This window comes from Gadus chalcogrammus, chromosome 11 (assembly GCF_026213295.1).
Source record: "Gadus chalcogrammus isolate NIFS_2021 chromosome 11, NIFS_Gcha_1.0, whole genome shotgun sequence".
Lineage (NCBI taxonomy): Eukaryota > Metazoa > Chordata > Actinopteri > Gadiformes > Gadidae > Gadus > Gadus chalcogrammus.
In genome coordinates this window covers 473891-499132 of record NC_079422.1, presented here as the reverse complement: position 1 = coordinate 499132, position 25242 = coordinate 473891, and the positions used below count along the sequence as shown (strand labels likewise).

Genomic DNA, 25242 nt, shown 5'->3' with positions numbered 1-25242 from the left:
TGGTATTTCTACAACGAGACTCGTATTGGGGGTTATCTCAGCCAAGGTTGAGAATGAATTGGGGGGAAGGAACTTTGGCTTTGCCTCCCTCAAGAACATGAACCACGACATGGAGGAGAAAGGGATTGTTGGCGGCGAATGGCTCCCGCTTGAGCCCCGCTTCCCGCTGTCGAGGGACCACCGCTGGAGGCGGAGGTGCCTAAGCACTGCCCGGCAACAATCCCTTTCTCCTCCTTGTCGTGGTTCAGTCTACTTCACATTGATGTGGACGTGGAAGAACCAGGAACGTCGGAGAACCCAACGCGGTCATTTGAGATTTATAATATCGGCTCTCACAGATTTTGGCCGTGATAAAATATATTATATGATATAGATATCTATGTAGGCTATATGATAATATTTAGATATAGAGCTCCAGGACTCCCGTGTGTTCTAGAATCTAGAATATTTACAGAACACGGCTAAAGGCTGTGTGCACCTGGCCATTGCGATACATCCACTGTAAACAGAGCGCATGGTACTGTGGCTGCAAGCTGCTCAGGGCCACACCCCCACCCTCCTCCTTGACCCGCCTCGCTCCTCCTCATTTGCATTATAGCTACAGACACCAAAACAGCGCATTTGGGGAGAGATCAATGTGCGACTGGCTCGGGGTGGCTGTAACTCTGCACCACGGCTGAATGTTAGTTGCCCACTAATACCTATATTAAAGAATACATAAAATAGCATGTCATGGGACCTTTAAGCTGAATTCTTTAATTGCAGGGACTGATCTGAATTATTTATGTTAACTTAGTTTTAGAATGAAGCAGAATGTTCCAGTGGTACAATTAATTAATTCAATATGTATAGGGTAAAATATAAATACTTTGAGGAGGGGATTGAATGCAAGGACATACGTGATGTGTTTCTGAGACCATTTGATTGAGGGGCTAAGGGAAGGGAGTTCAGATCCTACACTTTATGTAAATGACAATTTAGAAAAGGCCAATTTCATGCCACTAGGGGGCACAATAATTGTTGTGGACAAACAATTTATAATAGATAACATTGGAACTATGAAAATGAACGAATAACCAAATTCACACCAAGTTGAAGAGCTGTCTCTCGTTTGACAGTTTCCACAGGGAAAGACTGGAACCAGACGTAAGGCAGCCACTGCTACGCCTGGAGATGGGCTTCCACGAACCACTATGATGTTTAACGTAACCCCATCGGAAATATCTGTGCTCAGCCAGGACAAATGGCCTGCTTCTGTGCATACAGCTGGCCCCGTAAGTCTGCATCTTTAAACTAGTACACCACTATGGCAGCACAGACACTGGGTATAGTCCAAATAAAGTTGGTCCTCAATCACAGAATGTGGACTTAATTGGTCAAGAAAACATTTGGCTTGTTTCTCTTCAGTGTATTATGGACACAGGGTCAAATCTATATAAAAAAGTAGTTCAAATTATTTTGCTTAGTGTGTTGTTGGAAGTCGCCAGTAGCTTGCTGGCTCGGCTTTTAAAGCAGAAAAAGATAAAGGGCATATTGTTTGCATCACATGATAAGGACTATGGCAACACCAATGCTCGGGAGCACGTATAATTGCATGTGTGAAAGCTACCTACAAGCCATTTTTACACTGCCAAGCCGGCTTGGCACACCCGGTAATTTCACTGCCTTGCATGTGTAAAACCGAGGGGGTTAAATCCCCTGGCGCCTTTTGGCTTGTCCAGCTTACCTGCTTTTCTGACAGTCCTTGCCTAGATATCTAATATATATTTACCAGATAAAAAACACTGTTTTGGGAAGTCTCAAAATCAATCAATGGTATAGTTGCATTTTTAGTTTTTCCTAATCAGTGAAAGTTTGTTAACATTTCGTATTTCCCTCCCGAACTCTGCGGCCTTGATGACTGAATAGTTTAATGTCATGTTTAACAAATGAGGAAGCAGCAAGAAACAGCCGACAGAGCACATTTAGCAGAGGCATTTACACCTTTATTTATATCAATCTCATGTCATGAACAATCATTTTACATTGATTGCCGACACGTTTGGTTAATATCCCTCAAGCCTGACAGGACTGACCAAACATATTCGACACCTTCTTTTTAATTAGACATGAACACGCGCCCTGTTTGTTTTCCAAAATTATTTTCCCTACAATCTGGTACTCAAGGGCTCTCCAGTTAATCACATTGCCTGGGGAGAAGTTAAGGTCATCCACAAAGCGCTGGATCTCACAGGGAGAGAGGACAAAGTCCCACATATGGACGTCCGTTGTCATGCCGACGAAGGTCTGCTGAGGGTCAAATCCGCCGCCATGGGAATCCTGCTCCTGTAGGGAAGGATGAATACAGAAAAAGAAAGTCAATATCAACATGGATTCACTCTCTAATGTATGTTACATCTAAAACATTAAAAAAAGTGTTTTGTACAAGGAGGACAGGTAATTGATCGCAATTACCTGTCCTAACATGATCAAAGCGTGTCCCGTTATGGTTCCATCAGAACAGTATCGTCTGGCACTAGGCTTTCCATCGATCCAAACCTGTACCAGGCCATTAGCTCCATCCCAGGACGTACAGACAGACTGCCAGGTGTTCAGCTTGTATTCCTGTCCGAAGAAGCTTATGCCTTTATTCCTGATGTTCATCTCTATCTGGTCTGAGGCACTCTTCTTAAAGATCAGGAAGGCATTGGCGAAGGCAGGAGTTGCCAGAGAGAACAGGCCGTGGTTTCTGCTGAGGTCTGTGAAGGACCTTAAGAGAAGCACGACAATGACATCAAATATGATGGATATAATAATGGACATAAAATGAAACATAAAAATTATATATCATATAAAATATATCATTATCTTATCATTCTTCCTCTTCTTCTTCTTCTTCTTCTTCTTCTTCTTCTTCTTATTATTATTATTATTATTACTATTAGGGGGCCAAGCAAAGTGCGAGGCACCCAATTGTAATTGCTATTATTATAATTATTATTATTGTTCTACCTGAGACAGACAGTAATGGCTTTGAATTCTTCTCTTGGTGTGATCAGCTTTACATGGTCCGTTTTAGTCTCCTGTGGAAAGCTGAACATTTTTCCGGTGAGATCTGAAAAGAACAGCATAAAATCTCGTTCCGAGCTCAAATTTATGTTTGAAAGACTCTTAAGCAACAGAGTAGCAAGTTAGTTTGGTGTTAATGCACAAGATTTAACCCTGACTTCAATTATCATTTTGTTATTGTACACCGCAAATTCACACACCCGAGGGACATCCGATGACTAAGTGTTGAAGAATGTCTGCATGTTGGAATAAGGAAGCTGTAAGGTAAAACGATGAGCCTACCTTCAGGTGCCGCAGCACACACGGTCAGCAGCACCACTGTGAGTAGACGCTTCATCTGTTACAAATAAACAAATTAAACTTTTTGGAAATTAAAAATGGTATATTTAATACTATTATGTCCAAGTCAACACTTTGCAAGTAGTTAAAACATTCATCTCAGGAGCCTAAAAGACATTCAAGTCCCTTTGTGGAATGTGTTGGATATTGTTGGAACGTACCTTGTGTTCTCTGCCAGGGTTTCGGACGTTGTGTAAGACGGCAGAGGAAAAGTTGAAGCTTTTATTTTCAGTTCCTGCAACTGCTGAGTTTTTTTTGTTCAATCACATTTGTCAGCACTTTTGCAGGAATTCTTTCTATTGGGATTTTTTTTACAATTACAGTTTTAATTCTCAAAAAAACGTTATTTACGTTTAATGACTGATCGATTTTTGCTTCATCCCTTCTTTTTAGTAAAAAATAAATAAACACAGAAACAAAAGTTGATCACTGCTGCCCATAACCATTGATGTTAGGCCAACATCAAAACATCAACCAAACTAGTTAGCAGCAGTCTTCCGCCCTGGATCAGGGCCTGGGTGTCGAAACAGCCTTTGCTCATTCAGTGCTGACTCAGTTCCCTTTCAACCTCATTTATTGAGGAACTCCTTTATGAAAAAAACATGTTTGATCTTTCTAATACTTTTAACTCTTTTGTCCTTTACTTAACATTTATAATGCTTTTGTGTTAACGTATAATTTTTTTTGCCATAATTTGGTGTCAAGCGTTTAGGAAGCATTTTTATCAAGAAAAAATTTAATATTTTAAATACAATCCTAGTTTTTTTGACAGTAGCCTTAACAGCACAGCATTATCAATTCTGCAGACATGAGCTGTGCTGAGCCAGTGTGCTGGGGTCTCCTGACTGATGTGTTTCGAGCCACTTGTTATGAAGGAGTAGCCCAGAAGCCCAGTAACTCAGAGGGAACATCTCCACGAAACCGGCCCCACCTCAGCCAGGAGTATATGCTCTGGAGGCTGGATCACAGCGGAGCGCGGAGATCCCTCTGCATAGCAAAGAACGCTCCACGGATTGAGCTGAGCTCTATGACAGGCTGAGGGATAGTTATAGTTCTCCAGCAGGACAGAGACCATGACGGATAAAGAAAGAGAGAAATACCACAAGAGAGATAGAGAGAGAGACACAGACAATGAATGACAGAGACAGCAAAAAGTAGAGTGCCTTAAAGTAAGAAAATAAAGATTGTTGAATAGTACTATAAGACACAAATATACGATATTGTCAAATGCAATAATGTTTATTTAAAGAGCAGTACACAGCAGCGAGGAATGGAAACAAAAACAATTATTTGGGATAATGTAGGGTAAGGTTTATTAAAATAAAAGTAAAAAAATAAGAATTCAATAATACATTATGTGGACAACCAAAGGAAGGAAATTTATATCACAGAAGCATGTATTGGCAGTAGGAAGTAATGTATAACCATGCACATGATGTCCTCATTGATGGATATTTTACATATGTAGAAGGCAAAACAATCCCTCAATCTCCAATCACTGTAGAGTTCAGACCATTTTCAGAAATGAAAAGCGAAATTGCATGGCACTGACAATAATGTGCTAAAGCAAATGTCTTCCAGTGCCAACACAAAGAGTTAACAATCTGATGATAGAGTTGTGAGTATGTAGGCAGGAAGTAGTACGATGTGGTTGCAGTTAACTGAAGTTAAGAACAACCACAATGCACAGAGAGGGATGGCCTGTTGTTGACTATGACCTCCTCTGATCGTGATCGGTGGGTTACACAACTGACACTGATGCTGGAGGAATTGCACACAACCCTGTGTGTGTGTTTCAGAATGTGTGGCAATCCATGTGTGTGCGCTGGCGTGCATACATTGTAGGGAGGGCTGTATCTGTGCTCCTCCTATGCCATTAGTGGCTTTGTGCCCTCGCCCTCTGGCCCCGTCCTCTCCCAGCCCTGCCGTATGCGGCCCAGGCACCGGTCCACGCAGGGCAGCACCATCAGCAGCTTGAGGACCAGGACCACGGAAGGCACCACCAGACACAGCATGTAGCCCGGCGGGGTCCACCACTTGTAGGTGGAGGGGTCCAGGAACCTGTTCCAGCCATACAGGTAGGTGTGGAGCGTGCAGAGCAACAACGTGAGGTGGCCCAGCTTGGACTAGGAGACAAGAAAGGAGAAGTGTGATGGGAGACATGCGGCAGCACGGACACACACTCCTGTCCCTGCAGATAGCACAGAGCTAATGTCTCTGTAGTGGGGCTAATGCGTGGATGTGTTAGAGCGTCTGACCTTTAGAGGGAGAGGAGCCAGCAACCTCCTTGCAGGCACGTCAGTGTTACACACACTCAACAATAACCCTAACCGTAAGCATATGTGCAAATATGTGAATGCACACACACCGTTTCCCCCCCCCCCACACACACACACAAACACACACACAATTTTATGGCCGAGGATAATGTATGCCCCCTGTATTAAATTTGATGAATAACTTAACATTTAAAGTACTGCTCTAATTTGGGCTGGAGTAAAGGGGAGGATGGCTGATGGAATTAGAGAACGAGCTTGACATGACCCAGTTACATTTATGAATGAGTGCGTCCCCTAAGGAGAAGTTGATTTCATATTCAATTGGCCAAAAGAGAAACATTTTTATAAAACAAATCTAGAAAACGATCTTTATAGTTTGAGGGCACTAAGAAATGGAAATTGCCTTTTCATTCATCGAGGTCACTTATTCAGCAAGGTATGGCAACATTAAAGAGATACTTCACCGGTGTGAATATGAAGGTTTTATGAATTAAATAATTCAATGTATTATAAATGTGAAAAAAAAATTGAAATCGGTTCATCCTAGCCTAAACCTCCAACTACCACAGTGCATTGCGCTCGCTGCCCCGCCCACCTGTCGGTCTCCCGTCCCGCTCATTCCCCCTCAGTACGCGAGCTCCCGCCCCCTCTCATTCCTTATTGGTTGAACATTTTTCCACCAAAAGTGTGTTGTAGTCCTCGGAACTTCTAGCGGGACAAGAGGTTTCTCCCGAAATGACGTCAAACGCTTCATTTGACGTCATTTCGGGAGAAAATTGGGCTAAGGGGAGACTGATATTTATTTATATTACAATAGCGATTTTATAATGATAGAACGCCGGTTCTAAATGGGTGAAGTATCCCTTTAATTACTTAATTACTGTTTATGAGTAATCTATTTTTGTCCAAAACTAGGCTAGTGCATGTATCTTCGTCTTAAGATTTTGTTTTTTTGGTTTCTAACAACATGTGCACAGTGGCAACCTTTACAAATTGAAACCCTGTAGTTATATTCATATTTCAACATGGCTCCACATTCGAGGATGATAGAACAATGGCTAACCCTTCACTCAATGGGCTGCATTCAGGACTAAACTTAGGCACACATAATATCATGTGAATTTAAGTGAGTACTTAGTTTGAAGTTAAAGGCAATTCATGGGTTTTGGCCCTTGTCAAAATGAGACTAGAGTTTTTGTCTCAACCTCTAGTTGTAATTAACAGGGGTAATTGTTTAATGGAAAGTGTAGTTTACTATGCATGCAAATAAATTATTAATTAGCTTTTACTGTTATTCAGGGCTGATAAATGCATTGACATTTTAAAATGCAAGGCAACTACCATTGAAGTTGAAAATAAAGATCATCATTGAGATTAAACATCTCTTCCAGTGTCCTGGCCAAGACAGGCAGTAGTAGCCTACAGTCACACATAGCAGACACACAAATCATAAGAAAAATAGAACAACTGAAACAGTCGCAAGATTTATCGGGAGGCTCAAGGAAGGGGGTAATATTAAGTTTGAGCAACAAAGTGTGAAGACATTTCGGGAGGCTCAAGGAGTAAAGTGTAGTCTTGTGGTGGATTCAGTGACGGACTGGAATTAAAAACGGCCCTGGCATTTTCACCCACCAGCGGCCCACACGGGGACGCGCACCCACACGCGTGCCCGCAACACACACATATAACTTCACATGCACGGAAATAACACACACTTTTGTAGCCCCATGAACATTAGTGCTAGCGCTGGTGCTACTAGCTGAAGCTGCACTTGGCGGCTTAAAGAACAAATCGGTCAGTATCGTGCATTTTTTACTGTCAGCCAACAGTAATTTCCTGGATTTCTCTCTCTTTTTCTCCGCTCCTCCCTTCTGTCGCTTAATTCCTCGATTCATAGTTCATACTCATAGTAACCTCAGCAGACTCTGGTATCTTCCAACTTTCAACTTCCAACAACCCCCTATATGCAGACGCGGTCTGATTCGGTTTTGAAATTCCCAGAAGTCATTGCTTCATCTAACTTTTGTAAACCAATAATAAAATTAAAAATACAGGCAGATTTGTTGAATTTCAATTTCAAACCATGCACTTTTTAAACATCTGATTGAATAAGGCTCCAAAATAATGTAGACCGATGTAAATATTAAGGGCAACCATGACTGTAGTATATAGACACTCATATCTGGTATAAATAGTGATTTGTTTCCAATCATGTAGCATGAATAGGGATTCAGAGACAAATCGCCAATTTGAAGCTGTTTAACACTAGCTGCTTGATAGTGGGCCAAGAGATAAAGTGGGGCCGCTTTGCGACGAAGCGGCCGCGTGAACCCGACAAGCATGCCGCCCAAACTCGCGGCCCTTCTGGCATCTGCCCAAATGCCAGACCGTCCAGTCCGTCACTGGGTGGATTCTATAGACATAATTCACCATAGCCTACTGTGTTATTGACATTTTTTCATTGTGTTATAGGGACACTGTCTCTGTAAGATCACGGCACTTGTTTGTTGATATGCCGGCATTGGTACGATGTTTGAATTTAACGGTTTTTATATGACAAAATGAAAGACCTGCCGTTGCTTGTCGAGGTGAGAAATTGTCTCTTCCCTTATTTTATCGCAATTTATATAGTCTATAGTCAGAACGTCTTACCTGGGAGAGTTTGTCAACGGCTGAACTGTTATGTTTTTAAATATAACGGCTCCGCCGTCGACAATCCTCTCCGCCGTTGACAAACGTCTTACCTGGGCGAGTGTCGCTGCGGTGTGTGCGCGTAACTGTACGTCCACACCAGAAGCGAATTGAGCGACCAAATCGCCGGAAGTCATTCACTTTCTATGGGCAAGAGCGACCAAAGTGACCAACGCTACCAGCCGCCAAAGTTGAGCGACCAGAGCGTCCAAAAAAAGTTGAAAACTTTTTAACTTTATGCAAATTACTATAACGCGCTCCAGCGGCCAAACACTAACAGCCAATCGGAATGTAGACGCTCTTTGCTTGGGTGGATCCCGACTCGAGGAACACCGCCTTGCTCTGAATGGGACAATATCGTTTTCAAATATCGAAAATACATACGTTGTGCAAAGGAATAATACATTGTGCAAAGGAATAATGCACGCATAATAATGCAAATGAATAATGCACGGACGTTTCACTTCAATGCGGTTTAATTGAGGAGAGACAGCTGACAAATGACCATTTAGCTTTTATCCAAAGCAACTTACAATAAGTCATTTGACATAAGAAGTGAAACAATATATTGCTGTCAGTGACATATATAATGATAATGACAGCTGTGTTTTCTGTTTAAAAAAATTGTCTCTTAAGACTAGAGAGGGTCTAAAGTTCAAAATGTACAGGATGGTGTACGAGGCCAAGTGTCGTGAGGTTGACATGTGGGATGAGGGGAACGGGGTGCAGATGACAACATTGTGAGGGGTGTAATAGTAAGCTTATTACCCTCGCAGTGCTGTCAGCTGCACCTTGTTCTTCTCCCTCACATGCCATTTATATACACACACACACACACACACACACACACACACACACACACACACACACACACACACTTCAATTTTACAACTTTCTTTTGATGTTCTCTTTCACATGTACACAAGTTTGTTTCTTTGTTTGTTAAGTTCCCACATGTGCACATTTATCAGCATTTGCTGATTTGTTAAATTTAATAAATATGGGGTTTTTTGTTCTCGGTTGTAATTAGCCTACATTTTAGTATTTAGAGATTTTTTATATTCGGGGGAATCAATGTCCTACTTGTTGTCGAAGCACTTTATCCAACAAGCAAAACCGTCTCGGCAATATGGCCAAAGTGTATGGGAGTTCACTCTTTGATATGGCTGTCTGTACTAAAAGCCTACGGCTCCTTTAAATGCGTCTGCATAATTGAATTGTACGTCATGAGCGACCAAAGCGACCAAAGCGAACAGAAATATTCGCAGCGAAACTTGGTGAGCGACCAAAGCGTCTTTGACCAGCGTCTTTGACCAGCGTCTTTGACGCTTTGGTCGCTCCTGGTGTGGACGTACGGTTACTGTACGTCCACACCAGGAGCGACCAAAGCGTCAAAGACGCTCTGGTCGCTCACAAAGTTTCGCTGCAAATTTTTCTGTTCGCTTTGGTCGCTCAAGTCGCTCATGACGTACAATTCAATTATGCAGACGCATTTAAAGGAGCCGTATGCGTTTAGTAGGCCCTACAGACAGCCATATCAAATAGTGAACTCTCCCATACACCTTGGCCATATTGCCGAGACGGTTTTGCTTGTTCGATAAAGTGCTTCGACAACAAGTAGGACAGTGATTCCCCCCAATATAAAAAAAATCCTAAAATGTAGGCTAATTACAACCGAGAACAAAAAACCCTGCGTGCTGTAGTAGTTAAAATATGTTTCACTGATCTGGATCTGCAAATCATGATCTGCACTCATTCGTCGCATTCAAAACAAATAGACATTGGGACACATGGCTAATTTGCATACGTGCACAGGACTGGTTGGCTCCGCAAGGCAAATAATGGAACATATCTATCTATCTATCTAGGCCTTTCTGTCTATCTATCTATCAACGCGTGTCGTTTTTGTAGTTTTAATGTGATGTATTGTGTGTTTTATCCAGTCAGACTTGTTCTGTGTGGTATTGTAGGCTACTGTCCTGTGTGGGACGAACCACCTAAATGGATTCCCGACGATTTGTGTCGTTTGGTATCTGATAAAGACTTGACTATCTATCTATCTAGACTATTTAATTAAAAATTATTCACCTCAGGCTCCGTGAATAGTGGGGAATAGAGGGATAAAAGACAAGAGATATATCCCTTGTCATTTATCCCTCGTCTTGTCGATTAGTTTGTTTATGTGACGATTTCAAATACTTTTTTGGTTTTGTTTAAAGCATGCTACACGCGATTGGTTGGTTAGATTGGTGGCATGTAGAGCAAATTATAATGATTCCCGCTTAAATACGAACGTTCTAGATGTAGCCTATAAATACTCCCGCTTATCATCACTTGATATACAAACCACTATGGCGTTTCGATCTCTGAACTGAAAAAGGGTGGGTTCGTACAACACCGGGTGCCCAGTTACAGCCGCGATTAATACTTCAGCCGACATTTTGTTCAGTGAGTGAATAAAGGTAGGTAGGAACCAAAGTGCCTGCCGATGTTCCCTGGGATCCACGCAAGCGAAGAGCGTCTACATTCCGATTGGCTGTCAGTGTTTGGTCGCTGAAGCGAATAATAGTCATTTGCATAAAGTTAAAAAGTTTTCAACTTCTTTTTGACGCTCTGGTCGCTCAACTTTGGCCGCTGGTAGCGTTGGTCGCTCTGGTCGCTCTTGCCCATAGAAAGTGAATGACTTCCGGCGATTTGGTCGCTCAATTCGCTTCTGGTGTGGACGGACAGTTAGTGTATGTTCTCCGATGGCGGAGCCGTCAAATTATGGCGGAGCCGATTATTGACGGGGGAGACGTGTCCAATAAATATTTTATTTTTTTTTCGGCCGCATTTTATATTTTGCGCTCCCCCTCTAGATGGCGCTCTAGGCGGCCGCCTGACCCGCCTGTAGGCCAACTGCATGTTGCTGCCTTTGTGTTGACGTGTGGTGTGTGCGCATGCTTGTGTGTGTGTGCGTACGTGTAGTGTGTGCGCATGTGTGTGCGTTTCCGTGTATTTTCGTGCGCATGTGCGTGCTTGCGTTAGTGTACTTACCTGCGCGTGTGCCAATGGCGGAGCCGTTAAACGCCTGTGCGTGTGTGTGTGTGTGTGTGTGTCTGCGCTTCCGTGAATGTGTCGCTGTCTTTGTGTTGCCGTGCAGTGTGTGCGCGTGCTTCTGTGTGTGCCCATGTGTGTGCGTTTCCGTGTATGTGTGTGCGCAAGTGCGTGCTTGCGTGCAGTGGCGCAAAAAGTGGGTATGCACTATATGTATGGAGGTAGATTTGTGTCTTTATTATGCAATCAAAAATAATAGGTTTGAGATCAAAAATTTCCAGACTGCAATCAAAAAATAGGTTTGAGAGCAAAACTTTCCACACTGCAATCAAAAAATAGATTTTAGAGCAAAACTATCGACACTGCAATCAAAAAATGTTTTATTGCAAGATAAATTAATGTGATAAAAAAAATATTAATGGGATTCCAAAAGTTTTGTTTGCAAACCCAAAAGTTTTGTTTGCAAATCCAAAAGTTTTGTTTGCGAATCCAAAAGTTTTGTTTGCGTATCAAAAAGCTTTGTTTGCGAATCCTAAAGTTTTGCTTGCGAATCCAAAAGCTTTGCTTGCTGTTGAGCTGAATCTCGTGGGCGGGACCTACTCCGAAAGATGTAAGACACGTCTCTATTGGCCAGTCTCGATCGGAGTGACAGCTTGGCAACATCCACAGTTAGTAACGAGAGAGGGAGTTCTATTTCATGTAGGCTACGCCGTCTAGGCTTCGCCTTATGGGCTTGTCCCGTGCGCGCGCTTGCGCGCCCTGAAAATCCCGTAGGCCTCCCTGTCAGCCGACAAGGAGACCATGGCAGAGGAGAGCAGGGCGATGTTGTTGACCGCCGCCGCGGATTGAGAGGCACAAACAAACACCCTGTCCGTCAGGCCGACAATCTGCTTCTGGAGGCAATCGGGGGGCAGCGGCTTTTCGGATGTTGCCAAGCTGTCACTCCGATCGAGACTGGCCAATAGAGACGTGTCTTACATCTTTCGGCGTAGGTCCCGCCCACGAGATTCAGCTCAACAGCAAGCAAAGCTTTTGGATTCGCATTAATATTATTTTTATCGCATTAATTTATCTTGCAATAAAACATTTTTTGATTGCAGTGTCGATAGTTTTGCTCTCAAATCTATTTTTTGATTGCAGTGTGGAAAGTTTTGCTCTCAAACCTATTATTTTTGATTGCATAATAAAGACACAAATCTACCTCCATATATATGCGGCGCATATAGGCGCCGAACCAGAGGGGGCGCCAAAGCGATGGAAGTAAAATTATTTGAGTTGGCATTTTCGCGAGTTGGCGCTGTCATGCCAAATTTGTACCGGCTGCCAAATTTGTACCGGGCGCGTCATCCATACGTATCCATTCCAAACCTGCCTGGCAACAGATGATCGCGTCGTCCAAATATAAAGTGAAAACACTTGTTTTTACTTTATATTTGTATTGTATTTAATTGTTTAATCAAATTTAGCTAGTATACTGTGTGTATAATGCGGGTTTCAAAAAATATTCGCGCTCATGTTGCCAAAGGCGAAATAACATAATGCAGAAAACGGATCGCTAGATAACACTTGTTTTTACTTTATATTTGTATTGTATTTAATTGTTTAATCAAATTTAGCAAGTAAACTGAGTGTTTAAAGCAGGTCAAGGACGAAATAGCAGAGGCAGATCAAGAGGAGGCTTGTAAATATACAGGTTAGCTAAATCTACTACTAGTAAAACAACAGGTTACTGTTGTCTTGCAACTGTGTACTGATCAGAATGGAGCCTACAATATAACGGATCATAACAAGAAAAATAAAGGAACTTTTTTGTGGTTATTTTGTTTTACTTCAATCTCTATGCAAGTCTTTGTTTTATGTCAATAGACCCAGTAAAAACGGAGTTATAAAGTTGATACTTTATAACTCTGTTAATAATCCAAAATTTAATAAATTAATAATCCCAAAAAAAAAAGAAAAGATTACTATCGTATCTGAATCGAGACTGAATCGTTCTACACAGTATTACGATGCATCGAAGAATCGATTTTTTTTCCCACCCCTATTGGTTACTGTACTCCAACAGTTCTAACAGAGTCTATTGTTTTGCATGTAAGCTTTTTGGTGAAACTAGAGTGGTGGGGTATAATAACAGGCAGTGTCTTTCAAAGATACTGAAGCACCATGAAACAAGTGGTTACCACATAAATGCTTATCTGATGTGGAAAGAATTGGTACCCCGCTTATGCCTAGGTAAAACTATTGATAGCGAATTGCAGAGAGCCTGTTGACTCGAGTGATCGACTGCATACTCTTCCTTGCAGAAAGAAACCTGCCACTAAGGGGGACTGTGAAGATGTGAATGGCATCTTCACTGTGTTAACATGTTTTAAAAGATTCACGTGTTCCTGTCTGGCTGTTAGCCCTGTCATAGTCTGCAGCTGTGGCTCATAGATTAATTGAGCCACACCCTTTCTGGTGCTCCTTAAGAGGGCCAGAGTTCTAGACTGGAGGGCGGCTTGAGTTGTGCAAGTGACTCGACTGTTTTTAAGTAAAAATATGTTCTTACCAACAACATTGTGCGACGAGGAAATTCTTTTTCACAGGGACAAAATGCACAGATAGGAAATCCTAGAAATTGACATTTTCTGGGTATCCTTGATCTCTTATAGCACGGTATGATGTTACACTGGCAGAGCATCTTAGAAAGGCTGCCTCTAAAAAATAAACACCGGATATCTGTCCTGGTGCACTCAAAATGAATTTTTTGATTCAATATCAGAGTGTGTTTTAGGTCAAATTTGTGCCCAGATCAAAGAGGGGGGGGGGGGGGGCGCCTGCTATGTGTCTGCATACCCCCCAGAAAGTAGGCAGGTCCGCCCCTGCTTGCGTGTGTGTTCTTACCTGCGCTTGTGCCGATGGCGGAGCCGTTAAACGTCTTACCTGTGTGTGTGTGTGTGTGTGTGTGTGTGTGTGTGTGTGTGTGTGTGTGTGTGTGTGTGTGTGTGTGTGTGTGTGTGTGTGTGTGTGTGTGTGTGTGTGCGCGCGCGCGTGTGTGTGTGCGCTTCCGTGTATGTGTCGCTGCCTTTGTTGACGTGCGGTGTGCATGCGCGTGCTTGTGTGTGTGCGTGTAGTGTGTGCGCAAGTGTGTGCGTTTCCGTGTATGTTCGTGCGCATGTGCGTGCTTGCTGTGTATATATGTGTTCGTGCTTGGCACATGCGCACTTGAGTAACTGGTGTGACAGGCCTTCTATTATTGTAGTAGGATGATATCTTTACTGAAATCATGGGCTTGAAGCAGATGCTGTACGATAATATAGAGAAAAATACAGACTTTTAAGACACATGACATTTTCTAGGATGCCAACTTTCTATTAAAAGTCAACCTATTCCACACTACATTTTTCTCTCCAATAGTTTTCCCCTGGATGATACACTGGCCTACACAGAAACACACAAGAAAATAAGGGAGAAGTTGTTCTGGAGAAGGTTGAGAAAAATGCCCAGAAGCCTGAGGTTCACCTTTCAAAAAAAAACAACACAAAAACATGCACAAACACACACACACACACACGCGCATGCACACCAATATCCATACACACACAGAAAAAGCTTTACCTGTACAAAGCTGAACTCCCTCCAGCTGAGTGCATTGCTGACAGAGGGAAGGGAGGTAATTCCCAGCAGAACGTACAATGCGAATCCCAGAATCCCAACGGAAAAGTAGGAATCAGTATACCAGGCGACGGTCGTATCGAACACCTCTGTCTTGTTCTCCCGGATCTGACAGAGAAAAAGAGTTGGTAGAAATACAAATCAGGTGGCTTATCGGCACCTGTTTAGAAATGCTTTAATATGCTCTTGCCTTACCTGCAGCACTGTGTATTCTGTAATTTTGTATCTCACGTAGTATCTGGAGGCCATATGTAAACAAGAATATCATATATTATTTACCAAGATGTTCCTAAACATTCATAGCTTTATAATGGTCTCACCTGAACTAAAGGTGAACATTGATCTTAAAGTGGTTACCCAGGGATAGGTATACGTGAACAAGGTTGTGCATTTTCTCCTGCAGGTGTGTGGAGGCTATAGAGGGGTGCTGTACAGCATACCTTATGGGGATGAGCAGAGTATAGAGCACATGCAGGAAGGCAAAGCCCAGCGCCAACAGGCCCAGCTGCTTCCTGCACAGCATCCAGTGGTCCAGCCAATCAGGGAAGCGCCTGCCAGTCAATAGTTGATCATGATCAATTATTATTTAAGAAATGTACATTGCCCGAAACATAATGGCTTCATTGAAATATTTAGCATTTAGATTCTGTAATCAAATTGCAAATTGAGAATAGATAGAGTGAAATGGTCAAAGAGAGAGGTTTGTTGGTTTGTTTTGTTTGTTATGAGGGTTATAAGGGGTGAAGGCAGCCGTTTCCCAAACCAACTCTGGAGGTGTAAACACTATATCACATCTAGATTCATGAGAGGTATGTTGTCATCCGCATCTCTCACAGATGCGTTGAGCGTTATAACGTGCTGAGCTCAGATGTCCACGGTCATCAACAAGAATAAAGCTATTGGGACTCACATGCAAATATATCTGAAACATTGTCAGGCTGTATCACATTTTCTAAAGAATCTGTAGGTCGTAGAAGATGCATTTCTAGAATTAAAAAGCATTAGCCAGCATTAGCCAAAGCAAAGTAAACTTGTACACCGTAATGGCTGCATTCAAACACGTTTTCTGTGACTCTGTGTGAGCCCATTGTGCCTTTGTGTAAACAGATTAGTTTTAAGGTGGTTGTAGGGTCTAGATATTTATCTCATGAACACCAGAAGAATGTGAATGACAGGTCTAAACTAAGCTCACTGTGGCTCAGCTATTGAAGGTTATCTTCAGTCTGTGCTCGCTGACCTGTACTTGGTTCCTCTATACAGCTGAAGGATGGCAGCCATTACGCCTGGCAGGTAGCACAGAGACAACATGATCAGAGATACGATGGGGAACACCTGCATGAACACACAGGTTATAGAATTGTAACACATGGAGCTGGAGTAGAAGCAACACATTAGCTACTACGGAGGGCCTTCTGGTCCAGATGGCGTTTGGATGTTTCTACCTTGTTGGCCAGGGACACCATGATCCTAAAGGAGATGTCCTTGTCCTGCTCCACATAGGAATAGATAATGTCTCTGATGAGCAGGTAGAAGAAGAAGAAGCCGGTGAGGCCGGTGGCGATGCAGAGAGGTAGCCTCCACTCGGGGAACAGCTGCAGGGGGAAGTCCTCCACCTCCCTGGCGGCTGACAGACTGCCTCTGTCCAGGACGCTGAGGCCCAGCCTGGTAGCCAGCTCTCTGACCTTCTGCTTGGCCTCAGCCTTGTCCCCACACAGGAACACCTGGAGATGGGAGGACGACTACAGACTGCACTTTCAGCCTGCTAGACTCAAGGTGTGGCTTATATAAGGCTTCCTCACTTATGCATACTACTCATTATTATAATTACACAGACTAAAGGAGGTATTTGACTCCAGAGGATATAGCGCACGTTACCACCTGCAGTGCCATGGCTTTCTACAGAACATACACCTAATTTTAGACTTTGCTGAAAGAGGTAATAGCAGATGAAAAATATTGTATATTCACATACATCCTCCGTCACACAGAAACACACACATTCCATGTCACACCCCGATACACAATATTTTGTACATCTACACATACACACACACAGACACAGAAATAAAGATTGTGTGGTTAAGGGTCCCCAGGGTCTTCCCTACCAGGTCAAACTCAAACGGAAAATTCCACACAGGCAGTTCTGGTCAGCGGGAGAGGAAAGCTTTGGTTGGAGCTCAAAGGGACTGAGGGCTAATCCGTCAAAGACCCATGGCTGATACACTTGAGTCGTGATCGTTCTACAAATCAGCGGGCCTTAATGTGTTGATGTCTACAGTTTAAGACTAACTAAAGTGTTGTGAGCAGTTGCATTTCAAATCCAGTTTCTTGTCCTGATTATTTTGGTAACATAAAGTCGAAAAAAGATGCATTAATAAAATTGTTATAAGTTCTGCTACTGATAATGATACAAGAAACATTGATTCATTCACTTGTCGCATTTCTACTTATTTATCTTCTTTTTTAACACATATACTTATACAACTACACCCCACCACACAAACTTCAAAATACAAAAAAAACACTCAAACACAGGCAAGACATACAGATGGACAAACACAGTACCTGTCTGTGAGCATCTGAAGGTCCGTTCTGTAAAGACCAGGCTGAGACTGTATTGAAGGCTTTAACAACAGACGCTGCAGGGATCAGGCTGAAGAAAATAAAGCAACACACACACTTACACACAAAGCAATCACCATTTTTATTTGCATACTTTGCATCCGAGAAGTGTGAAGCAGTTGAGTTAATTAGTTCCCCACCTCTGCAAAAACTCAGCATTGGATTCTGGGTAGAGGCCCTTCTTGCTGTTGTTACTGACGTCCACCAATACCTAATGATCAATGGGAATGGGTGAGCAGGTTCACGTGACGTCACTGTAGCTTTGCGCCGCCATCTTGACGACCGATCCCACCCACTGACCCACTGATTTCAGTGGTAACTCAGCACCAACAACAACACCTCCACAATCAAACAATGAGGATGCGCTCTTTTATTCTCTTTAGTGCAGGTAATGAAAGGTTCTGAAAGATGGCATATCCATGTAGCTTACTAATGAATAAAATGCATACAAAAAACGTTGACATATAACCCACTATGTTCTGCTCCATATACCCACACTGGAAAAAGGGTTTTAAGCCGTACTTCATCTGATTATTATTTTGTAATTCAATTCAAATAAACATTTTTTGTTTTATTTTTAAAATAACTTTTTTTTATTTCAAAATACTGTGAAATATAAATATTTTTAATTAGGAGCTCAATTAAGAAATATCCATTTTGACAAATGTAAAATTTTAAGGTTGTGTATTCAACTGATTAATAATTTTGTCATTCAATCCAAATAATTTTTTTTGTTTTCTTCCTAAAACACTGTTATACTTGATTAGGAGCTCAATTTAGAAATATTTGTTCAGACAAATGTACAATTTCAAGGTTACGTACAAGCCTGCGCATGCGCATTAAATACAAAGACGCTTACGACTACTGGACCAAACCGCAGTGTTGCCAACTTAGCGATTTTGTCGCTATATTTAGCTACTTTTCAGACCCCTTTGGCGACTTTTTTTCAAAACAGCGACAAGCGACAAATCTAGCTTATTTTTCAGCTGCTATTGGTGACTTTTGGCGACTTTTTGAGGTGAAAGCACTAGCCTTGACCAGAGTGACGATGACTCACTGGTTCTGTGAGCTAGGACAGTCTGTCTGTGTCTGGAGGGAGGTCTGGAGTTGGTCTAACTCTGCCATTTAGATTGTTAATATATATAGTATATTGTGTGGCGGCAGTAGCTCAGGTGGTAGAGCGGGTTGGCTGGTAATCTGAAGGTTGAACTAACCCAGACTGATGTCGCGATGTGATGTCGAATCCAGACAGAAGCGCCTCAAGGCCATGAAGCGGCGAGAGCCGAGCGGGAAAAAATGATGATGATGATGATGATGTATACAATAATGAGAAACAATTGTTTGATTAAATTGTAATCTTTTTGATTGGATAAACCAAATTATTTCTGATAGATATTTCTTAAATGAGAACCAATTGTTGGAGTGAATCAATATTTTTTTGTTTAGGATTTAACATACGATTTAAATGTATTAACTTCATTCAAAGAATAGAATTATACTTGGTGCCAAGTTGTATTATTTTGTTTTTATGAACATAGGAAATATTGTTTGAGGCAAGCTATATATTTGTCATTGGCTCAAGTTATGTAATATAGATGTGAACCATTACCCATGTTTTTTTTAATTGGTTCAACAGAAGGCTTTTTCCAGTGCAATGTTGACATCGTCCCAGCCAAACAGTATTGGTATTAATACCTCATTCATTGTCCAAAATAATCCATAATAATTAAAATCGGGTTTTGTTGTGGGTCCAAATTAATCTTGAAGAAAACTGGTCCTAAGCGTCCCCGGCGAAATTATCGTCTATATGATTTGATGACTGATTTCAACGATCAATGATAGTAACCCACCACAAACTGTTCACAAGAAGTCACAAATATATAGTACTTATCAGATAAAGATTATTGGTGGCCAAGTGCCTCACTTTAGCGTCCTTCACCCATCCAGCCACAGCATATTGGTAGGCATCAGTGCTCTTGAACGTTTTCAAGATATCTCCACTGTATGGGGAGGGGTTGTGGACTAAATAAATATATATGTCGTAAAGATTGATTTGAGGCAAGCATACTAATGGACAAAAAAAAAACTAGGGATAACAAATAAGGATCGGAGCCTAAAATCGATAATATCTCTGTCTCTCTCCAACATTCAGATGAGCGGTGCACTGTAAAAACGAAAACTTAAAATTGTTGGTCTCATTATGATTTCTGAGTAAAATGAATATAAAACATTCAGTATTCATGTCAACTGTGCAATTCAATTTAGTCCAACCAACAATGTTGAGTTTTGGGTCAAGAGTTGGGCTCACTGTAGTATCTTTGTTAGCAAGACACACGGGTTTAAGTCAGACTCTGTCTGAGGCTGGGCCAACTACGGTGCACATGCGCATTTCGACACTTTGGAAAATACGGGGTTTCATAACGGAATTTTCAGGGGTGTCACCTACATTCCTGCACATCGTGGGTCTTTGCTACGTATCACAACACAGTTCCATGTTGGAACTGTGTTGTGAGCCGCACAGGTGCTTTTATGCGTTTTATGCGCACAGGTTATGCGTATTTTTATTTGACAGGGCCACTTCAGGGCCCCGTTTCCCGATATCGATGGATCTTCGCTCGTAAGATGGTTCGAATGATAGATCTTTCGAACCATCAATAATTTCTTTGGAGCGTTTCCCGAAACTCCTCTTAACGTTTTGTAAAATATAAAATCTTAGTTGGTATGACTCTAACTTTCAAGTTTGTCTAAAGAAGAAAATGTAATTATACAAACAAAATAATATTAGTTGATGGAACTTTTTTAAAACTCTAGATCTTTTGTTGGGCTCAAAACTCAAAAATTGATTGCAGTAAGTTGCCTTGCAATTTTGAGTTTTCTCAACTTTTTATTTTTTACAGTGTGTGGGCGGCCATACTTGGCGAGATCGGTCGTGCAAATGGCGGCGTTCCAGAAAACGTGACGTAGATGAACCGTATGAATAGTCATTAGTGAGGTGTAGTAGATTGTGAGTGGAAGCACCTTTCCCTTCAGTTGAGGCGCTACTTCTTCCATGAAATCGTAGTGTTCTCTATGAACGCAGACGATAACTACAGCGGCTAGCTGTGCGGCTTCTGTATGGCTCATAACCTGAAGAAAGACCAGCAGACAAACAGACATGAGCCCCCTCCATCCACACACACACAAACACACACACACACACACATACATACATACATGCATAAACAAACACACACAGTGATTGGATAATACATTTTACATATGACAACTCAACTCATTGATTTGTCAAGGACGCTACTCTTCAAACACAGTTCTGTATCACTATTTACTCCAAGGAATATATTTGGACAAATATACATTCGTACAGCTATATAATTAGGACTTTGCATGGAGTTGTTACACATACTGTGAATTTTTTTAGCAAAAAGGCAGGTTTTCTTCTCTACTGGCAAAAGCGAACTTCGCTATTTGGCCATGTTTTTAATTAACTTCATGTTGAGAACGTGCCAGACTTTTCCTGGAATCCGTAGAGCTGTGAGTCAAAACAAAGCCCAACAGAGAGGGAGGAAGACAGCGGATAGAGGCATATATATATATATATATATTAGGGTGCATCAAAAAACACAATTCTTGAATTTTGATATGGCTGGGTGCTATAAGTGTTCCAATATATGTAGAAACAACATATGCAAAATATTTTTCCAGTACATGAAGATTTAGGGGGGCCACCACACATCTGTTTTTGTTGGATAAAGTGGTTAACAGTGCTCAATCGTCGCCATGGAGATCTGAGGTAAACAATACTACATCTTAAGAAAACTGAGGTGATCTTTCTGTTTGAGGTGATCTTTCTGTGTTGGGTATGCAATATTACACATTACTATCATATCTGTAGTTGTGTCATTGTGTCATCAAGTTGTATTAATAGGTATTGGCACACACAAGCGTGCCACAAGATGGTAGACTTAGTCAATACTAACAACAAGCTGCTGAAAATCTCCCTGGCCATGGAGTGAAGACTTGATGTCACATTTCCGTTGTGGCCTCCAAAGGTCGAAAACCTGATTGATAACCCAGAAGACCTAGCTTTCTTGGCCAGCATGAAGACTGACAGAGTGGCCACATTTGGTGTATTGGACAAAAAGCTGCAGCTCAAGGTGAAGCAGTGAGAGGAGCGTCAAGGTGCCGCTGCAGCCAAACAGCCGGCTGTGTAAAGGAGCTGGAGGAGATGACGGCAATGTCAAGCTTGGAGTCGGAGAGTGATGAGGAGTCAGAGGAGGATACTGACACAGTCTTTCCACCATCTGAGCCATCCCACAAGCATAAGAAGACTGGAACAAACGTCTTAATTCCACCTGACTTCCTTAGCCGACCAAGTGTCGTGTCATTGGCTACAAGGTTGAGGATGTCACCAATGCAACAGGCTGCATTCACACGGGGCCTTGTTGCAGTGTCAGGCGGTGAATGTAGACTCTCTCTGCATCATACGAAACAGCTCACCGAGCAAGACGCAAAGAGCTGGAGACATCAGTGAGGAACAGCACAAGCAGTGGACACCAAGTTAACACCGATGCTCAGCAATGTGCGCCAGGTGGAGGAGCGTCTTACAGTGGTTGGAAATGCAGAGCGGCTGAAACTGCTTGGTGTCCCGGCGATAAGAATTAGACCAATGAGGCATGTGGAGTGATCATTGCCCGGTTGACATGCAAGTTGCTGCAGGACTGGTGGTGCGCTGACCAGGTTGGCAACATGGCCTTTGACACCATTACCTCAAACACTGGCCATCTCACAGCAGCCTGCATTGCCATCCAGCTCTCACTGGGCCGACCACAGCTTTGGTCTGGGTGCCGGCACCACATTGGTGAGGTCCTCCTGAACCAGGTTTTCACAGACCTGAAGGTGGAGACATCATGCTCGCCAGAGGTTACCTTGTTCACACGTCTCTGACAGAAATGTAACCTATTACCACAAGAATACAGCAGCTACTGGTCCCGCTACATTCCTGAAACACGAGCAACCACCCCTGGGAAATTTACGTGCTGAACTTGTCAGGTGCGCAAAATAAGTCACTGACCACAAGCGAGGTGACTACCATGAGTTTGTGCAGCTGTGTCTTGTGTATCTGGATGCAGATGGTGAAGAGCATACTGCAGTGACCTTCCAATAACTGGGAGCGCTCCACAAGGCACGATGGATGGCCAAGCTGCTCTATACACTCAAGCTGGCTTTGATGGAGAAGCACATCGAGTTGCTTCCCCAGGGCACAATCACCACACGCGGCAGCAGGTGCCGAAGATTCGGGCATTCGCCATTTTCATTAGACACATCTATGCAAAGTGGTGGTTGACATGCGAGAAAGCTGTAGATGCTGCCTGTAATGACCTGACACTCTACCACCACCTGCAGGCATACAAGGCTGTAGATGAGGGCATTGCAGCATCCGCGATCAAGGCGATGGAGAGGCATCGCTGGTACCTGACTGTTGAGATGCTACCCCTGGCTCTCTTCAGCAGAAAGGTGCCCAATGATGACAAGTGTGCACTTGCCAGAGCAACCTTGTAGCACAAGCCCGCTGATCTCCCCATGCACATCCCTGGGCAGCGCTTTGGCACTGGCTTTGTCAAGCCAAAGTTCCCCACCCTCTTGCCAATCACCAGCTTGGCTGACCTCGCCAATAAGGATTGCTGCTTTCGAATGCACCAACTGCACATTAATGCTGCGTTCAATTAAGTGAGGTCAATGTACGTGCAATGAACGTGGTCAATGACTGTGCCAAGTGTGGCGTCAAGCTCACATCCGACTTCATTGCAGTGGCAAGGGAGGAGCAGCACCTGCATATTGTGCTGCAGGCAGTTGAAAATGACCGCAACCAACAGCAGAACCTCCACCGCTAAAAAGCTAATCCCTGAATAGGACGGTTACTCTAGGGCGGTGGGTGGGAGGCATATCTGGGGGGAGATGCACTGGCTAGGTTCAGAGTTCAGGTTCCATTTCCTCTCTCTTTCTCCCAGGTGATGTTGCTTAGTGGAGCAGACTCTGGCACAGACTGAGCAATTAAGTTTGAAGTTTAGTTAGTGTCAGCTCTTACCATTAGGTACTGTTAGTTGCCAGTGAGTAAGCCACTAGAGAGAGTTTGTTCTTTTAAGTGTGTCAGCATCACCCCTTGTGTTTAACAATATAGTCAATTAAACTTTATGTGTTTGTCCGACATCCATCACTGCTGCACAAAATTCAGGGTAAGGCCACGTGAACATGTCCCATTGAACTCCATTCATTTAGTCTATAAAACTAATTAATGGAGAATCTTGAAAGTTGAATTCTGAGAAATGCCCAAGTTGCCCAAAGGGCAAACAAACAACTTTTACTTTGGTAACCCTATTGAACATGCAACTGTGTAAAAGTTCACTGTACTCAACATTTCCAGGTCAACCTTTAGGCAATTAGAGTAAAAATTGCAAGTTCATGTGTTAGGTGCCACCCCTAAATCTCAATGGAATTCCTCAAAACTTTGCAAAAGTCACTTTTATGTTAATTGGAACAAAGTGCAATGCCAGCCAAATTGATATTTTGAAATAAAAAATTTCCATTGAAATTTGATGCACCCTAATATATATATATATATATATATATATATATATATATATATATATATCTAGAGAGAGAGAGAGAGAGAGAGAGAGAGGGGAAACGTTTCTCAAGGACCACCAAAGCGTTGTGTTGCTCTGACCCAGTGCGTACCTGAGCCCCCGGGGGCAGGGGGCCACAGCTGTGGGGCCTGCGGCTGCCGTACACCACCCTGTAGCCCGTCTGGAGCAGCCGCTGGCCCAGAGAGCGACCCAGGTCCCCTGTCCCAAAGATACACAACAGCTCTCGCTCCGGGGGTGGCTCCAGGCCCAGAGGACGCAGAGACATGTCTGGTTTCACCTCAGTTGACATGGCGCAATGTGTGTGCGGCTGCATACCCAGACACACACATAAACCCACATCACACACAGTGTCACATGCTGGAGAGATATCTTGTTGACAAAAAAGCAAATAAAAAAAGTAACAGCAATCTGTCACTGCCTCACAATAGCTTTGGATCCAACAGTTCAGAGCAAATAGTTCATTTCATCATAATATCTTCAGCAGACAAGCAGCAGTCGTCCTTACCTCTCCGTTGCCCTGACTGACAGACTGACTGACTGCAGTTGTTTTATAGCCGACGTTCTGCCCCCACACCATGTAGGGCATGCGCAGTCTTCCCAGGCAAAACCTCCCTGGGAAACTCCAAGGCAAAAGGAAGAAGGAAACACAAATGTTGGGGGGGGAGCAATACATGTGTGTTTTGTTTTTTATTGTACTGGAAAGTCAAGCGTGAGTTTAGTATTACGTAATAATGGAATTTCTCACTGCAATGCACTGCCAGGACACTGTGTCCTTCTCTCCTTTTCGTTCTCTCCCCCTCGCTCACCCCCACATCCCATCTTCACACATCAACACACACACACACCAAATTTTCATAAACAGAGTGCACATGTTAAGATAGTTAAACAGACTTTCCCTACTGTCCATCAGACCCTACTTTGTGGGGAGA

At 42.8% G+C, this 25242-nt stretch overlaps 2 protein-coding genes across 4 annotated transcripts; both read right to left on the bottom strand.

The window, feature by feature from the left end:
- Positions 1 to 1940: 1940 nt before the first annotated feature.
- On the bottom strand, positions 1941 to 3604 carry LOC130391511 (serum amyloid P-component-like). The gene is made up of 5 exons (XM_056601706.1): positions 3549 to 3604; positions 3331 to 3385; positions 2992 to 3094; positions 2455 to 2749; positions 1941 to 2325 (listed from the first exon to the last, which is right to left on the bottom strand). The coding sequence occupies exons 2-5, from the start codon at positions 3383 to 3385 to the stop codon at positions 2056 to 2058; spliced, it is 723 nt and encodes a 240-aa protein (XP_056457681.1). The 5' UTR covers positions 3549 to 3604; the 3' UTR covers positions 1941 to 2055.
- A 1005-nt stretch (positions 3605 to 4609) lies between these two features.
- LOC130391507 (metalloreductase STEAP4-like) lies at positions 4610 to 24914 on the bottom strand. 3 transcript variants are annotated; one of them, XM_056601699.1, is made up of 11 exons: positions 24819 to 24914; positions 24405 to 24620; positions 20688 to 20795; positions 17810 to 17880; positions 17613 to 17700; positions 16490 to 16768; positions 16285 to 16379; positions 15488 to 15598; positions 15243 to 15285; positions 14991 to 15155; positions 4610 to 5513 (listed from the first exon to the last, which is right to left on the bottom strand). In XM_056601699.1, the coding sequence occupies exons 1-11, from the start codon at positions 24897 to 24899 to the stop codon at positions 5256 to 5258; spliced, it is 1515 nt and encodes a 504-aa protein (XP_056457674.1). In that variant the 5' UTR covers positions 24900 to 24914; the 3' UTR covers positions 4610 to 5255. The 3 variants fall into 3 exon arrangements, with proteins under 3 accessions (XP_056457674.1, XP_056457675.1, XP_056457676.1); XM_056601700.1 differs by having other exon boundaries at positions 4611 to 5513; positions 24737 to 24825; XM_056601701.1 differs by lacking the exon at positions 4610 to 5513 and adding an exon at positions 12509 to 14813.
- Between the last annotated feature and the right edge of the window lie 328 nt (positions 24915 to 25242).

Excerpts from the sequence above, each read along its gene's own strand:
- LOC130391507 (XM_056601699.1), bottom strand. The coding sequence starts at position 24,899 with ATGCCCTACATGGTGTGGGGGCAGAACGTCGGCTATAAAACAACTGCA. Across the intron at positions 20,796-24,404 it reads CCCTGCCCCCGGGGGCTCAG|GTTATGAGCCATACAGAAGC; the intron begins GTACGCACTGGG and ends GTCTTTCTTCAG. Across the intron at positions 17,881-20,687 it reads CGCCTCAACTGAAGGGAAAG|GTATTGGTGGACGTCAGTAA; the intron begins GTGCTTCCACTC and ends ATTGATCATTAG.
- LOC130391511 (XM_056601706.1), bottom strand. The coding sequence starts at position 3,385 with ATGAAGCGTCTACTCACAGTGGTGCTGCTGACCGTGTGTGCTGCGGCA. Across the intron at positions 3,095-3,330 it reads GTGTGCTGCGGCACCTGAAG|ATCTCACCGGAAAAATGTTC; the intron begins GTAGGCTCATCG and ends TGTTCTTTTCAG. Across the intron at positions 2,750-2,991 it reads GCCATTACTGTCTGTCTCAG|GTCCTTCACAGACCTCAGCA; the intron begins GTAGAACAATAA and ends GCTTCTCTTAAG.